The sequence below is a fragment of the Plecotus auritus genome (genome assembly GCF_963455305.1).
Source record: "Plecotus auritus genome assembly, chromosome: 5".
In the NCBI taxonomy this organism is placed as follows: Eukaryota; Metazoa; Chordata; class Mammalia; order Chiroptera; family Vespertilionidae; genus Plecotus; species Plecotus auritus.
Window position 1 is genome coordinate 116,218,202 of NC_137776.1, and position 18,338 is coordinate 116,236,539.

Below are 18,338 nucleotides of genomic sequence, written 5' to 3' on the forward strand. Positions count from 1 at the left end.
GGAAATAAGGCTTCTCCAGGGAAATCTCCAAGTTGCAGTGTGTTCAGTAATAGAGATATATCTGTGGCATTTAATCATGTCTGCTCTAGTCTTTTCCTGTGTAGAGTAAAATTCTAAAATCACACAGATCTTCAACTCTATGGAATACCAATCTGATTTAGGGGAGAAAATCTCAATTTAGAATAACATAAAGAATTTAATTTTGACTGTTTTCCAGTATAGGCAGTGATTGCAAGCAAGCTTCCAGAGGAGAAATCTCAGGGTGTGCTCACAAGGACGGACGGTGGCTTTGCCCACATCATTACAAAGAAGGGTTTGGAGTGCCCAGATCCATTCACAAGTGTACAGGCTGCTTTCTCCTCAGTGGTGGCCTTTGGCCAGCCACCTTCTCCACAGACCCTGCAAAGGGAGATTTTACCTCGCCAGATGATAAATTTCCAGCCAGTGAGGAAAAAGTGGGCTGTGCTTAAGAATCCTCAGAAGACCATGTTTTGGATGTCTACTTGTAAAGAGAGACTATGAATTTTTACCACCATATTTTTAAAAAGCTTTTAATAAGACCTAAGCATTGGTGCTGGAAACAGCAACCCCACAATTCAGCCTTATGTTGCTCACATGTTGGATTTGAGCTGAGTCTACAATAGAACGTGAAGAGCTCAGTAATAACCCCATAACTTTATTCGGCATACCCAGATCAACTAGTGTCACGAAGCCCAAGCCCCCCCCCCCCCTTTTCTTCTCCTTTTTTTGTAACTTCCTTGCCCTTTCCAGAAGGCCACGGGCACCGTGCAGTGGGTGCCGGTGGAGGGTGTGTGCTGCCTGCAGCACGACCCGCCAGGTCTCTCTACAAGACGACACAATGAAAGCAGCAGTGTCAATAGATAGTGCTCAGCTTCCTTTTTAACAATTGTGATTATAGCCCTGGCCGGTTTGGCTCAGTTGCTAGAGCATTGGCCTGCGGACTAAAAGGTCCCAGGTTCTATTCCGGTCAAGGGCAGGTACCTTGGTTGCGGGCACATCCCCAGTAGGGGGTGTGCAGGAGGCAGCTGATCGATGTTTTTAACTCTCTATCCCTCTCCCTTCCTCTCTGTAAAAAAAAGAATCAAAATACATATTTTTTAAAAATGTGATTATACATCATCATGCTACAAACAGAACTCTAATTTGTGCTTCAAAATAAATTTAACAAATTAATTCATTAAAAGTGTTTTTATGAACTTTTGACGTTTCATCACACTTTATGGAATTATTTTTTTTTTCGGGAAGTTGGGGGAGGAGCATGTACTTTTTGCCCTCCCCCACCTTCTCCCCTCTGCTGCATTTCAGTCTGCCACAACATAAACTTTTCAGGCCCAAATTTCTCTCAAAATCTCTGTGTGTTAGGAGCCTGCAGGACAGGGCAAGTCTCAAATGAGAACAAGAACAAACAACTTAATATAGCAGCAACAATCACCCTTGAATTTAAGCAGACTTGGTCTCTTTGTCTTTCCAGTAGACCCTGGAATTTCCTGTTATCATATTTATGGCATAAACATGGATCTTTCACCATGACCAACCAAGATGAGTAACTAAAAACAGGGTTGGAAGCCAGAGAAGCCTGAAAAAGAAACACTGATATGGACAGTTACTCCCTATACAGTCTGTTCTGTGTTCCATAGTACACCCCGACTTTCAGAAAGGTGGCCCAGAATTCAGAGGGTCCCACACTCTATCCTGAAAACTCTGAAACTAAATCCTCTGCTACAGCCACCAACAAGGGGAAGAGGGCTGAGACAGGAGAGGAACTTCTATGTTGGGGGATAGTTTTCCTTCCTGGTACATCTCTAGCGGGAGCCTTTCCTATGCAAACCTTACCTTGAATGTGGCGCCAAGCCTCATAATGATTGACAGGTTTGTAGAGAAGCTTCTTGGATTTGATTGGTCCATCCCCAAAGTAAGGCTCAGAGCTGATGTTGATGACAGCAAAGTTATGTCCGGTGTCAATCACATTGGGAGCATTCAGGGGCTTTGGAAGAACTAAACACAAATTCAGCAATCAGATTAGTTCTTAGATTTAGGGTTTTATCATTATTCTTAGGTGGGGGAGAGGGTGAGTGCCTTTACATCCTATATAATAAAGAAGTGACATGCAAATTGACCATCACACCCTCAAAAGATAGCTGCCTATGACCAGGCCAGCAGGGAAGTTAGTGAGGCATGACCAAACAACTGAACAGCAGGCTGTGAGGGGTAAACAAGGTCAGCAGTGGGGGCAGCTGGGGACAATCAGGCCAGCAGAGGGGCAGTTGGGGGCAACCAGGCCGGCAGGGGGGGAGCAGTTAAGGGCAAACAGGCCAGCAGGGGGGGCAGTTGGGGGTGATTAGGCTGCCAGGGGGAGCAGTAAGGGGTGACTAGGCCATCAGGGGGGCAGTTGGGGGCAACCTGGCCAGCAGGGAGGGACAGTTGGGAGTGACCAGGTCAGCAGTGGGGGCAGTTAGGGGCGACCAGGCCAGCAGGAGGGGCAGTTAGAGGTGACCAGGCAGGCAGGCAGGTGAGCTATTAGGAGCCAGCGGTCCAGGATTGTGAGAGGGATGTCCGACTGCTGGTTTAGGCCCGATCCCTGGGATCAGGCCTAAACCAGCAGTTGGACATCCCCCGAGGGGTCCCAAATTGGAGAGGGTGCAGGCTGGGCTGAGGGTACCCGCCTACCCCCATGCACGAATTTCATGCACCGAGCCTCTAGTTTCCAATAACACCCTCTTAGAGCTCTCTGGTCAGATGCAGTGAAATCAACTGCTCTGTGATCTCTCCACTTAAGTATTTATTGCCTCTCCAACTTCTTATCCACAAAGTGCTTTCTTGAAATATGACCACTCCTCTGCTCAAGACCCTTCAATAGATTCCCATTGCATTGAGAATAAAGCCTAAAATGTGTACCATGACCTGCCAGGCCCTGCACGAGTGAGTCCCTACCTCCTCTCCAGCCTCCTCTTCCCCTCACCCAATACCCTCCAGCCCCACTGACCAACATTCAGTTCATCCAACTAACAAAGCAGCAAGCTCCTTTTCATCTCAGAGTCTTCGTAGATGTCATTTTCCAGGAAGGAATGCTCCACCTCCCACTATTCTCCAGTTAACTCTTACCCATCATTCAACTCTGACCTCCAATGTCACTTCTTCACAAGGGCTATCCTAGATCTCAGCTGGGCTTTCACAGAATTTCTACTTTTGCTTCCTGGTAATTTTCAGGACATATTATTCTTTGTGATTTTGTGTGATTATTTGATGTCGATCTTCCCACTACCAGGGGTGGGCAAACTTTTTGACTCGAGGGCCACAATGGGTTCTTAAACTGGACTGGAGGGCCGGAACAAAAGCATGGATGGAGTGTTTGTGTGAACTAATATAAATTCAAAGTAAAGTAGCGGAGGGGAGAGCAAGAGAACCCTCTGCTCTTTCGGCTCCGCGGGCTGGATAGAACAGCCGAACGGGCCGGATCCGGCCCGCGGGCCGTAGTTTGCCCACGGCTGCACTAGACTATGTATTCTCTCTCTCTTTTTTTGTGTGTGTGGGGGGAGGTTCTGAAAACAACACAATCATTATCTTGCAGTTCTTAAGTTCAGAAGTCAGACATGGGTATCACAGGGCTAACATCAAGGTGTTAGCAGGGCTATGTTCTTTCTGGAGGCTCTACAGGAGATTGTTTCTTTGTTCTTTCTAGCTTTTAGAAACTACCTACATTCCTCCACTCCTGGCCCCTTCCTCCAGCTTCAAAGTCAGCAGATTGCATCTCTGTGACCCTCCTACTATGTATGGTAGTATATCTTTCTGACTAGAGCCAGGAAAGGTTCTTTGCTTTTAAGGACTCATGTGATTAGAGTGGATCCTTCTGGATAACCCAGAAAAATCTCCCCATCTCTCAAAGACCATGTATTCTCAGTGGGGACAATAACACCCCACCAAGGAGGTGAAAATTGGTTCTTGGGGTAAACTATTACAATGGCTTGTGGCCTTGTGAAGAGCCACAGTACATAAACAGATATGCAGTACATCTGTGATGTTAACATTTTATGGTGACAGGCGTAGAGTTTTGGAAAAAAATTTCTAAGAGGACTTTGTAATGAATAACGATAAAAAAGTTGTAAAACACTGCAGTAGACTCTAAACAGACCATGTAGGTTTGTTCACCAGGTGCTGAATAACTGTCAACTGAATTTCCAGTGAGTTCTATAGCTCCGTTAGCCTGACCTTCTAAGAAATGCACAATTGTTGTTGTTTTTCTCCACAGGAGTGTATATTATATAATGTAGACTCTTTCAGATTTCAGGGGACATTACAATGTTCAATAACTTTACCTCTCGGTCTTAATGTTTTGACTCACAATCTGTAAAAATGACCTTCAAGTCTTTGCTCAATATCATTTTATCAGGGATCCTATCCCATTTTAGATGAGTCACCTCTCCAGCCCTGCCCCAGCAGTCTTTGCCCTCATTTTGGCTTTAATCTTCTTCATGGCACTTAGCATCTCAGCAAACTAGACATTTTAATTATTTATTTGTTCATTGTTTATATCTCTCTATAGGAATGAAAGCTCCATGACGAGAGAGCTTTTTCCCCTCCTTGTATTATTCATTGCTATATTCCCAAGCCTAGAACATATAGTCCTTTAGCAAACTCTATTGGCTGACAAATAAATACTGACGAGTAAGTTGCCCAAGGTCAGGATAATAAAGCAGTGAGAAGCCTAATTGAACAGCATGCCCTGACGAGGTGGCTATGCCAGTGTTAAGTCAGGTAAGTCTGAATACACATTTTCTTAGATCAGTTTCTGAAGAGAGCCTCTAAAAAAAGTGAATAAATTCATTTACTAAGTCATACTTCCCTCGTATGATCACATAGGACCACCTGTTTGTTTAAATCATCGAAATGCATGTTATTATAGCCATTAGTGTCAGTCTCTTGTAAAAGAGATAACTTTACAAGGGTAAGAAAATTACTGCAAAAGCTTCCTTTTAGTAATTTATTGTTTTGTTTTTTCCATTTTCTAATCATTCTTATAGATATATACATATTGTAAAATGCAAAAATCTTAAGTGTACTTAGCTCAAGGACTTTACCTATGTACACACCCTTGTAACCACTACCCAGACTGAGATAGAGAATATTTCCAGGCACTTTCCCCTACCCCACCCCCGCAAAGCACCAAGCACTTTATGTCCCTTCCCAGTCAAGAGGGAACTACCATCATAACTTCTGTCAGTATAGATTAGTTTTGCCCATTATTTAACTTTAGGTCAAGCATGTCAAACTCACGGCCCACAACAAATATTTTTGCGGCCCAGCCAATATAACGGTATGTAAGAAACGTTTCAATAAAAATTTCATAACTTAGTATTTATAATAGCCTGCTATACATAATTATTAGTAACGACTACGATGTTCACTAATAACTGATTACTATAATCGTGTTGCATTCATTTCCCTTAAGCACCTTACGCGCAGGTGCACCATTTCTCTCCACTAATACTAGCAGCAAATATTTTAGCAGTCATTAGTCTTGGACTGACTTGTTTGGTGCACACAACAGGAAATATTTCGCTTTCAGAGAACAAGAAAAATAGATTTATTTGTGTTACACTTATTAATTTGTGCAGTTATTCAGTGTCTGGTAAGTTAATGTTCAAGAAAAAAAATTTAATTTTTATTAAAATGTTCTATTATTTTATGTTAACGATTACTCATTTATTTCAGCCCTTTGTATTCAGCATGCCTCTATCAAAATAAACCTATGTTTCTATGAAAATTGAAGCTTTTGTTTTTTTGCGGCCCACATAAACTTAAACCTTGTTTATTTGGCCTGTGTTAACCTTTGAATTTGACATGCTTGCTTTAGGTCAGTGGTCGGCAAACTCATTAGTCAACAGAGCAGCAAACCGTGGCTCACGAGCCGCGGTTTGCCGACCACTGCTTTAGGTGAATAGAATCATAAAGCATGTACTTTCTTTTGCTCATTATTATGTCTATGAGATTCATCCATAGTGTGGCAAGAATTTATTATTTAGTTTTCCACTGTATGATGTTATGGATGAATTGCATTTCCCCCAAATTCATATGTTGAGGTCTTAACCCCCAGCACCTCAGAATGTAACTGTATTTTGAGATGTCTTTAAGAAGGTAATTAAGATAAAATGAGGTTATTAGGGCAGTTCTTAATCCAATATGACTTGTCCTCATAAAAACATTGAATTAGGATACACACATGTACATAGGGAAGACCTTATGAAGACAGAAGGAGAAGACCATCTACACATGTACATAGGGAAGACCATATGAAGACAGAAGGAGAAGACCATCTACAAGCCTAAGAGAGAGCCTCGGAAGAAACCAACTCTGCTGGCAACTTGATCTTGGACTTCCAGGCTCCAGAACTGTGAGGAAATCAATTTTTGTCTTTTAAGGTTCCAGTCTGTGGTCCTTTGCTACAGAGGCCCTTGCAAAGTAATACATATGAATGTACCACAACCTAATTATTCCTTCTAATGTGGATGGGCATTTGGGTTAATTTCGGTTTGGGGCTATTCTGAATAAAACTGCTTGGAACATTCTTGCAGATGTCTGTTTTGAACATATGCACACATGTCTTTGGAGCATAATACCTTGGAGTAAAATTGCTAGGTCACAGGGTAAGTGTATGATTAGCTTTAGTATATAGTGCCAGTTTGCCAGAGTCGTTGTACGAATTTGTCCTCTGGTAATAAAGCCTAGTATCTATTTCTACAAATACTCTGGGTAAAGACACTGACAACTTTACCCAATGGCTGTTCCCATTTTATGAATGTCCATCCACATGGCAGTGAAGAGGCATCAGTGACTTGGAACTAGAGATGCATCCTTGCACGGATGACATGTGCTATGTCTCTCGTTAAAAAAAAAATAAAAAATAAGATTCGCCTGAATCTTAGCAGTGTGGTTTGTTTTTTCAATCATTCTTATTTATTTTTCCTGGATAACAAACATGACAAGAAGCTTAAACAATGATATAATTTGCCTTGTTTGTATATTGTTTCCTTTCTTCCAAGAACATGTATGATGTAATAAATTGTTTTGATAATGTGATTACTCCAAGTAAAACAGATTTGGGATTTTTCCAATAATCCAAAAAATACTGAGAATTTTTAGGTGGTTTACATGGATTCTCAGGGCAGAGAATCCAAATCTATGAGGCTCTGTTTATATTACTGTTGTGACTGAACTTTTAAAAATAAAAGATTATGTTTACATTCATTTCATTTATAGAAATTACCTCCTGGTTCTCCTGAAGATTCCTAATCAGGTAATGAAGTGAGTCAAATAGAACTCAACCTTGGTCATCTTGCTTTCTCATCTGTAATTCAAGAGACTCAGAAAGCAAAATGGTGAAGGGTTTGGAGTCAGGAGACCCAGATTCAAAGTTAAGATTCGTTGCTTAGCAGACGTACTACCTTAGACAAGTTAGCTAAATCTCTGAGCCTGGTTCCTGACTGGTAAAGTGGGGATAACAATATCTATTGCCTAAGTTTTTAATAAAGATTAAATAAGATGAAGTACGTAGTGAGATAGTTAGCTCACTGCCTTTCCAAGAATATATGCTAAGATTGTTGGGTGCTTTTGTCTAAATGGACTCATAAGTAACTTCCATATTTAAGACTCCTTGTTGTATCTATGTATACCAGCCAACCTACCTGGGATTTACCTTCACTTCATTTCTTCTCCTCAAGCTACAAATGGACATACACCCACATAGATTAATTTGAATTTTGAAATACAAATTTGTAGCAGAAGAAATACAACACCGAATATGTGGGGGGAAAATCATTCATGTTAATTCAATAGCATAATTCTCAAACATTTCCAAATAATTCTTTACAATAATGAGTAGAAAGTCAGAAGTCACAACAATGATGAAGCTTTTGATGAAATATAAACATGACCAGACACTTTGTATCAGACACAATTCCGAGTGTTTTATATATCTAGTATATCTTCACAATAACCCGGAAATGTAGGTAAACTAAGCTTCATTCACACAAGAAAGAAGGCTGGGAGAGGCTAATTCACTTGCCCAGGTGCACACACACAGTTACTAGATAATAGGGACAAAAATCAATCCCTGGGCTTTGTGATCCCGAAGGCCATATACTTAATCCTTCCTTTCCATTTTCATGCACATAAAAAAACAACCTATAAAGACTTAGTATCCTGGGAAAGATCCAAAAGACATTTTAGCCGTCAGATAACATTCCTATCTGGAAGCAACACCCAGCAAAACATAAACAAAGTGCTTCAAGGATAAAGCTCTTCCTCTGGACACGGAGCTTACCTTTCACAGAGATGTTGAAAGGCTTTTCCTCCATCCCGGCCACGGTATTCACACTGCAGACCCAGACTCCTGAGTCAGGGGGCAGCAGCCGCTCGATGGTGAAGGTGGCCACTGACAGATGACCCGTGTGGTTAAAGTCTTTTGGCTGGAAAGGTCAAATACAAAAAAAATCAAAGCTTCCAGGGATGCATAAACACAAAGGTTCATAACACTGACCCCGTCTCATTGTTTAATAAGAAGTTTTCTAGGAGAGATTAAGAAGTTCAATGCAAGGCTTGTATAATCACTGGCCCATTTCCAACGCTATTGTAGTAGCCCTGAGAGTTTATATTGGACTGACGCCCTCACAGATCCTGCTGTTGTATTTGTGTGTTTGGGCGTGTGGGGTAAATAGTTACAAGCAAGCGGTCTAATTTCTTTTAAGCTGCTTCTGGTAACATTTGCTGCTTTCTGGTCTAATACAGAGATGGCAGGGTGAGAGGATACAATGGCTTCCCAAAGGGTGTCAGGGCTGTCAAGTGTGGTCTTGTGGGAAAAGCCAGGGCTCTGAGTCCACATACCAGCTCTGCCACTTGTGCCCACTTCCTCGGTTACTAAACTTCACCCAGCCAGTTCCCACTTCTGCAGAAAGGGACAGGTGATGGTCAGTTAGAAGGTGGATCTCATATGGTTGGCCCTTACTAGATAGTAGCCGTTGCTCCCATTACCTTGTGGAAAGGCCAACAAGAGCTGGGAAGCTGTCAATTGGCTTCTACTACCTAACGGGTTGAGTGGAATCAGGAACATCTGGTGTGTGGACATTGGTAATGGCATGTTCTATACGCATACATATCCATGTCCCTAAGAGGTCTCTTGGATCTGCCTTCCTGGTAAGTTGATTTTTCAGTCATCTTTGAGAGACATAAAAGATAGCTGTTTTTTTAAAAATAGCTAAGAAAATACACCAACTTCCTGAGGATAATTTGTAACACGGAGAAATTTGGGATGTTGAGGGAGAAAGGGGAAATGTATTGAAAAAGTAGCTTGGTCCTTTCCAGCAAAGAAGAACTGCTGCCATAGCGCTGTAGCCAGTGGTGAGCACCATCAGTGAGGGCAGAGGGAAGGGCAGAGTGGCCTGAGGAATGCCTCTCTGTGGATCCTAAGGGATTCTGAGGATCCTGGTTTCTGAACTGCAGATGTGGGAATAGGTCTGTCTGGAGTCAAAGCTAACAGCAACTTAGCCTGAGGGATGCAAGCCCTAAGTGGAATCCAGCCTTGGGTGAGGTCACTACTATACTGAAAGTATCTAGTGATGTCAGGAAGGAACATAAAGAATAACTCTTATGCCCTAACTGGTTTGGATCGTGGATAGAGTGTTGGCCTGCAGACTGAAAGGTCCCAGGTTCGATTCCGGTCAAGGGCATGTACCTTGGTTGCGAGCACATCCCCAGTAGAAGGTGTGCAGGAAGCAGCTGATCAATGTTTTTATCTCATTGATGTTTCTAACTCTCTATCCCTCTCCCTTCATCTGTGTAAAAAAAAATCAATAAAATATATATATTTTTTTTAAAAAGATTAACTCTTACATGGAGCACTGTCCCATCTGGCTTCACCAGGGTCATTTCTTCATTAGCAGGCAGTGGCCAGCCAGATGCTTTGCAGATGTGGTTCAATTTACCACTGTTTACTTCTATGTCATCTGGTAAATCCTCTATCTTTGGGGTCATCCTTGGCCTGCCTGAATGAAGAAAACAGCACTGTGAAATCCAATCTTTAACATAACGGCAAGAGTAATAAAAAAAAGTAGCTACCATTTAGCAGGTCACACCCAGGAAAAAAATTTCCAAATATTATATTGTTTTCTCATAACATAATAAACTTGTGAGGTGGGTCCTATTGTGGTGCTCACTTTATAGATGATGAGAGGGAGGCTCAGAGCCCAGATTCAAGCTCAGATCTTTATGATCCAGAGCCCACACTGTTCACCATAATGCTGGGCTACCTCAGTGCACCAGTGATATACATCCTCCTGCCCTTACTTTTCAGCCTCTTTCTTGCTATTTAAGATAATTTTTATAAGAACAAAAACTAATTCTTCCATTCAGCAAACAACCCCATCGATACCGCTGATCAACACCAGGAACATTGGTTTTGATATCCGAGAGATGTCTCATTGACTGGGAAGTCTGCACGTGGCAGATGATTAATAATAGGCAGATTTTGCCCTAGCCAGTTTGGCTCAATGGATAGAGTGTCAGCCTGCAGACCAAAGGGTCCTGATTCAATTCCATTCAAGGGCACATACCTCGGTTGCACATCCCAATGCATGCAGGAGGCAACCAATCAATGTGTTTTTCTCTCTATCTTTCCCTCTCTCTCCCACTCTCTCTAAAAATCAATGGGAAAATATCCTCGAATGACGATTTAAAAATAAATAAAATAGGCAGAGTTATAATAAAACTCAAAAACAGTATGATAAGTAAAAAAGCCAGCCCTAACTAGACCCTCTCAGATTCCTGCCCGGTGATAACTAAAGCAACATATAACCCTCCCCAGATCAATTTATAGTCAACAGCCAAATCAAAAAATGTTGCTTCTAACATTGAAAGAAGAAAATATGCCTCTGGTTACAACACAGGCATCAGGATTCTTTGCCTAATATCTGCAGAATAGAGAATGGACAATCCTGAAATATAACAGTTTTATTCTGAACTATAGGATCTTAGAGAACCTTGGACCACTTGTAATTAAATGTGAGACGTGGCTGAAGACAGTTCAACCCATTCGTTACTAGGAGATGGAGGTGCCCAAGAGCAGCCATCACTCATATGCTGCTTTGTATCGGTGGTGGGAGAAGGTGGGGTCATGGTAAACACATCAATAGTGGTATTTTATATTGATATCCTAGTTCTCTGGCCCAGAAAGAAACAGGTAAAGTGTGTGGTGCAGGAGACAAAAGGGCCTATGACTACAGAGGTAAGTCCTTGACATATCTGTAGACTCGGAAATGTTAGGAAGTTCATTCAATTTTTCAGCTTAAGTAGTTACTTATGTAGGAATTTTAAAAAGTGCTTTGACCCTTTTAAACCATTTCTTTTTTTCACTGTCCCTTGCATTTGCTGCAGTTGGATGCAGGTGAAGGTGGATGTGCAGGTGGAGGGCAGAAGGGTGTCTGTTAATGAAAGGGGGCTGCTCTCCGGAAGCTTAGGGTCTGGATGTAGGTCTGAGATTTCTCACACTTTTTGCAACACAAGCCTAAGAACAGAAAGGAAGGAGTAAAATAGAAAATCCAACTCCTAAAGCTTCTTAGTTCCCCATTTCAATCCATTCCTCTGGTAGCCCCAGAGCATTTCCTTCCCTAACTAGACCCTCCCAGATTCCTGCCCGGTAACAACGTCCAAACGCTGGGGACAGAAGAGAAAGTATAAAGCTGACAAGCGAAAGCCTCTGAGAAAACAACTGTTGGTATTTCCCCCGTATCTGTTCTCTGTGGTAACTACTCAACTTGTGTAAGAGCAGCCACACACTATATCTTGTAAACAAATGGGTGTGGCTCTGTTCCAATAGTTTTCTTTATGACAACAGGTGGAGGGGCAATTAAGAAGGAATGAAGTACTGATATATGCTACAACATAGATAAAACTCAAAAACAGTATGATAAGTGAAAAAGCCAGCCACAAAAGACCACATACTGTATGATCTCACTTACAGTATATAACCTGTCAAGAATAAGCCAATTTGTACAGACAGAAAGTAAGTTAATAGTCCCCAGAGGCTGGAAGGAGGGAAGAATGGGAGTTACTGCTAACAGGTACAAGATTTCTTCTGGCATGATGGAAATATGCTACACTTAGATTATGGCAATGGTCACACAACTCCATAAATATACTAAAAGCCATTGAATTGTATACTTTAAGGGAATAAATTTAAGGTATAAAAATTATATCTCAATAAAGATGTTAAAAAATAGTGGAGCAGCTATGGGTCAGTGTTTGCTGACCTCTGTTCCAGGTAATTTCTGAACTAGAATTATTTACCATTTCATTCTGAGGGTAATCTTTTCTATTTTTTATATCTTTTTTTTAATCCATTGTCTAAATTCCTCTAAAGTAGTTTTTCCCTGTTGTGCATATCTAGAGAAAAGGCTGGTCCCAGAGAAGGGAGCAGAGACAGGCAGAGCCGTCAGCTGGCCAGTTATCACTTAATGTGCTATAAAGAGCACATGATTTATTTCTAGTAAAAAAAAAGAAAAGGATGAGAGCCCATATGAAGGCCCATAGAAAAGAATCAGAAAGCTTTCCTTTAAAACCTGGGACATAGTCTTTCCAACTTTTAGATGGAAACATAAGTGGTTTGAAAATCTTGGGCTTTAGGGGCAAGAATGATTCCAGAAAGCTTGGTTCAGATGTGCTGAACATGGCCATGACTACCGTGTTACCTTGCTTTACCTTCTTTCTCACACTGGAGCCCTTGGCGTTCTGGAGAGCAGAGGCATCCTTGGAACCGATCACAGATCTCCCCATTGATGCACCTGCACCTGAGCTTACAGTCTGGCCCATAATACCCAGGCTGGCATGCTGTGAACAAAGACATCAAAAACCAGTGCTGAAACAGGAGGAGGAAAACATTCAGGCTGTCGGTGGCTAGTTTCATTTTCTCTCCAATCAACTCATTGATTCATTTAAAGTAGTATGTGATTTATCCGCATTATTTATCTGAATTACCAGGAACATAAGGGGTTAGGAAATTCTGCTTCTATGAGAGTTGAACAAGCTCTTACCACGTCACCCTTCTTATAAATAATAACTATATTTTAAAAAACTACCTGAAAGCAATGAGGAGTGGGGGTCGGAACCAGACAGATTCTAAAGGGGAATTAAAATTTGGAAGATGGGAATCATGTGTTTCCCATTTTTAAGCTTTTAGTCTAATGGCTGGGTATAGTTGATACCAAGTAGGGAAACTAAACTCCAAAGAAAACTTGTAGTTTACTGACCTGAAGAACAAGAAGACACAGTCAGGGCAACACAGCCACTGGAAAGTGAGAGGGAAAATCTAGAAAGGGAGAGCAAGAAAGGCAAACTCCCAAATCTTTGGCTGGTCCCTGAAGCACACATGTTAAGTGCAGATTCAAAGCTGCCCCACTAAGAATAAAAGAACTGAACTGTGTTTGAGCTGATGACTAAGAGTCAGAGTTTTCCATTTGAGTCCTTCCAAATTAATAGCTTGCTAAAACAAAGTCAAGACTCCTCAAAGGAATATAGTCTCCACAAGTTAACATTCACAGTGTCCAAGATACAAGTCTAAATTACTCAACATAAGAAAAAACCAACAAAGACCAACCTTGATAACCCAGATGTTAGAAATGGTAGACAAAATTTTTTAAGCAAATGTAATAATTATGCTCAGTGAGACAAATGAAAATATGCTCACAACAAATGAAACAATGAGAAATCTCAGCATAGAGATAGAAACTATAAAAAATAACCAAAAGAGGATCCAAGATGGCAGCAGACTAGGTGAATGTTACACTTACCTCCTCCCAGGACCAAACTGGAATTACAACAAAAATACAGATCAACCTGAATAACCAACTGAAGACTAGTGAAACAGAAGTCTTCGAACCAAGGATTTACAGAAGAAGCCACATCAAGACTGGTAGGAAGGGCGGAGACACAAAAAAGGCTGACCCCCACGCCCATGGGCAGTGGCTGAGATGCTGAAGGGCTACCTCAACTGCAAAGGTTCCCCCTGAGGAGTGTGGGGTCTCAACTCCATGCTGGGCTCTATAGCCCAGAGCACCAGAGCTGGGAAGAGACACCAACATAAAATCTGGCTGTTAAAATCAGTGGGGATTGTCTTCCAGGGAGCTACAAATGTCTGCTAGAGACACAGGCATCCTCCTAAAGAGCCAATGCACAAAATCTCATTCACAGCCACTCACCCTGGGCTCAGGCAGAGGGAGAGCAGAGCAGACTGGAGCTGTGTGAGGAGAGCCTGGGGTCTATGGCTCTGGGAAGAACCCTGAGAGGACAACTGCCAGGAACCCTGTATTGAATAACTCTGCTGCACCACAGACACCATCTGCCTTGGATGGTGGAGCACTCCCCTCCTTATGGCACTAGCCTAGGGCAGTGGTCAGCAAACTCATTAGTCAACAGAGCCAAATATCAACAGTACAACGATTGAAAATTCTTTTGAGAGCCAAATTTTTTAAACTTAAACTTCTTCTAATGCCACTTCTTCAAAATAGACTCGCCCAGGCCATGGTATTTTGTGGAAGAGCCACACTCAAGGGGCCAAAGAGCCGCATGTGGCTCGCGAGCCGCAGTTTGCCGACCGCAGGCTTAGGGGAATGCAATAACCCCACACTTGGGCTCCCTGTGCCCCCACCCTGCAGAGCTCATACCCCAGTAAGGAGTCAGCTGCCTAGGCCAGAGTGTAGAGGTCTGGGCAGACTCCAGGGGTGTCGGTGACTGGGTGGTGTGGCTTTGGGGCAAGGCTATTCCCCCCACTTTCCCATGAAACTAACTGGTGCCTTCCCTGATGGGAGATCCTCTAGCCCCACCCTGCGGACTGACTATAGGTGGCCACACGCTCTCAACTCATGGTAGGCCCTGCCCTGCTGGGGTCTGGACAGACTTTGAGACAGACTGAGTTCTGTGGCTTTGTGGTGGGCACCACTCCTCCCACCTTCCCCCAACCCTGAAAAATACCTCCACATCATAGGAAAGCAACCAGCCCCATCATCCTGATTCCCAGCGACCCTGCCCTATTGAGCTCGTGCTCCTGGAAGAATCCTGGACAGACTGATCTTTGTGGCTCTAGGACAGAAGCCATTTTTTCCCTCATACACCCAACTAGTGCAGAGCCCTCCCTGCATGAGGCCAAATCTTGGTCTATCTGGGCCTGATGAACTCTGCTGGCCTCACCGGATGACTCCTTGAGACCACCCCAACCACAAAGGAACCTTTACCTTTTAAGACAGCTAGACTTGGAATACACTGGAAAATTTGCTGAGTGACCTCAGACCCAGGACTGGCAATGAGTTTGAACCTGTATCAATCTGGTGAATACCACTCACCCGTACCTGGTGACTACCAGGAGAACTGAACTCATGCAACTTAAGTACTGCCAGAGGCCCTTGCAGTGACTGAGCTCTCAGCCAGCCAACAAGCAGAGGCAGATCCTAGGGTGCCCTGGGACTTTTGCCGACCTGCCACTAGGCCCAGTGCTGGTAAAAGCCAGCCTTGGTGCACAGCTTGTTCCTTTCTGCACACAGCAGAGGCAGCCCTAACCCTAACCACAATGAGGTATCACCTCACACCTCTCAGAATACAAACCTAGCAATAATCACTTCAAATGTAAATGGATTAAATGTTCCATCATTAAGTCGACAAACAAGTGCTAGTGAAAATGTGGAGAAAAGGGAACCCTTATGCAATGCTGGTGGAAATGCAGACTGGTGCAGCCACTGTGGAAAACGGTATGGGAATATATCCTAAGAATTCTGAAACACCAATCAGAAAGAATATATGCAGAGGCAGCCACAAACTGTGGGTCATTTTGTAGCTCCAAACAGGTTTCCCAGGGCCACAGGCAGCACTTGATATTGGCCTGGACCAGAGTCCCTACCAAAAGGCCCAGAGCGAAAACACTGGCCAGCTTCAGACAACATCAGAACAAGATCCAATTAGCTTCGCAAGCAGCCAATCCAAAGGGAGATCTTGGCAGGCACCAGACCCTACTGAAGCGAATTCCACTTCATGTGGTCAGCACCTGCATAAAAGCCTTTATAGTGTGGTCGAGCTCAATCTTCACAGTCAGCCAGCCTGAAGGTCAACCCCACAGATGAATGGGCCAATAGCAATAAAGAGTCAATTACAACAGAAGGACCCACAAAACCCACACAAGAGACATTTCTGGAGCATCCAGATCAGGTAATCAAGGAGACTACAACACTGAGCCCCACGGGACACCTACCACATAAGACCACACTACCAAGACTGGAACTCAGAACAGCTCTAACTAATACATAGGAACAAACACAAAGAGGCACCAAAATGGGGAGACAAAGAAACATGCCCCCAAATGACAGAACAGGAGAAATATATGCACCCCTGTGTTCATAGCAGCATTATTTACAATAGCCAAGATCTGGAAACAGCCCAAGTGCCCCTGAGATTTACAACAAAAACATAAATTCATAAAGATGAATAGATAAAATAGCTGTGGTACATTTACACAGTAGAACACTACACAGCTGTAAAAAAGAAGGAACCTTTACCTTTTAAGACAGCATGGATGGACCTAGAGATTACTGTGCTAAGCAAAATAAGCCAGACAGAGAAAGACAAATACCATATGATCTCACTTATATGTGGAATCCAATGAACAAAATAAACTGATGAACAAAATAGAACCAGAGGCATGGATATGGGAAGCAGATTGACAGAGATTAGAGGGGAGGGGATGAAAAGAGACTGGGTGAAAGAAGGTGAAGGGATTAGCCAAAGAACATATATGCATAGCTCATGGACACAGACCATGAACAATGTGGTGATGACCAAATGAAGGGTGGGTGGGGATGTGTGAAGGTGGTTAAAGGGGGGAGGAGGGAATGAGGGACATCTGTAATAGTGCCAACAATAAATAAGAATAAAATCACAATAAATACATACCTAGCAATAATCACTTCAAATGTAAATGGCTTAAATAATCCAATCAAAAGACATAGGATAGCAAAATGGATAAGAAAACAAGATCCATATACATGCTATCTACAAGAGACTCAACTCTGAATGAAAGATACACAGACTAAAATAAAGAGACGGAAATAAAGATATTTCATGCAGATGGGAAGGAAATAAAAGCCGGGGTAGAAATATTTATATCTGACAAAATAGGCTTTAAAACGAAGACTATGATAAGAAACAAAGAAGGACACTACATAATAATAAATCCAACAAGAGGATATAACCCTTGTAAACATTTATGCACCCAGCATAGGAGCACCTCAACATATAAAGCAAATCTTGATGAACATAAAGGAAGAGATTAACAGCAATACAGTAAGGAATTATAATACCCCATTGACATAAATGGATAGATCTTCCAGACAGAAAATCAACAAGAAAACAGCCGCCTTAAATGACACACTAGATCAGATAGATTTAATTGATATCATCAGAGCATTTCACCCCAAAGCAGAATATACATTCTTTTCAAGTGCACATGTAACATTCTGTAAGATAGACCACATGTTAGGACACAAAACAAGTCTCAGATTGAAATCATATCAAGCATCTTCTCTGACCATAATACTGTGGAACTAAAAATCAACAACAAGAAAAAAACTGAAAAACACACAAAGACATGGAAGCTTAACATTAGTAAACAATGAATGGGTCAACAATGAGGTCAAGGAAGAAATCAAAAGATACCATGAAACAAATGAAAATGAGAACACAACAATACAAAATGTATGGGACACAGTGAAAGCAATCCTAGTAGGAAATTTCACAGCATTACAGGCCTACCTCAAAACAAGAAAAACCTCAAATAAGCAATCTAACTTTACACTTAATGGAACTTGGAAAAGAATAAACAAAGCCCAAAGTGAGTAGAAGGAAGGAAATAATAAAGGTCAGAGCAGAAATAAATGCAATAGAGCTGTGGTTCTCAACCTTTCTAATGCCGTGACCCTTTAATACAGTTCCTCATGTTGTGGTGACCCCCAACCATAAAATTATTTTCGTTGCTACTTCATAACTGTAATCTTGCTACTGTTATGAATTGTAATGTAAATATCTGTGTTTTCCAATGGTCTTAGGCTCTACAGCAGCAGTTCTCAACCTGTGGGTCATGACCCACAGGTTGAGAACTGCTAGCAGGGTTGCCCAAGACCATCAGAAAAGGACCTGAATAGGGAGAAAAACCAAGATGGCGGCATAGGTAAACACCTAAACTGCTGCCTCGCACAACAATTTCAAAACTACAACTAAAAGACAGAACGGACACC

General features: G+C 42.2%; 1 protein-coding gene across 1 annotated transcript in view; it reads right to left on the bottom strand.

Annotated features, from left to right (window-relative positions):
- The window catches only part of TEK (TEK receptor tyrosine kinase), a 116,796-nt gene that overhangs the window by 30,197 nt on the left and 68,261 nt on the right, over positions 1-18,338 (bottom strand). The window contains exons 7-10 of the mRNA XM_080668289.1: positions 12,766-12,894; positions 9,904-10,055; positions 8,339-8,483; positions 1,855-2,016 (exon numbers count right to left, since the gene is read on the bottom strand). Of these exons, the coding sequence (XP_080524415.1) occupies positions 1,855-2,016; positions 8,339-8,483; positions 9,904-10,055; positions 12,766-12,894 (588 nt within the window). The remainder of the gene's footprint in view (positions 1-1,854; positions 2,017-8,338; positions 8,484-9,903; positions 10,056-12,765; positions 12,895-18,338) is intronic.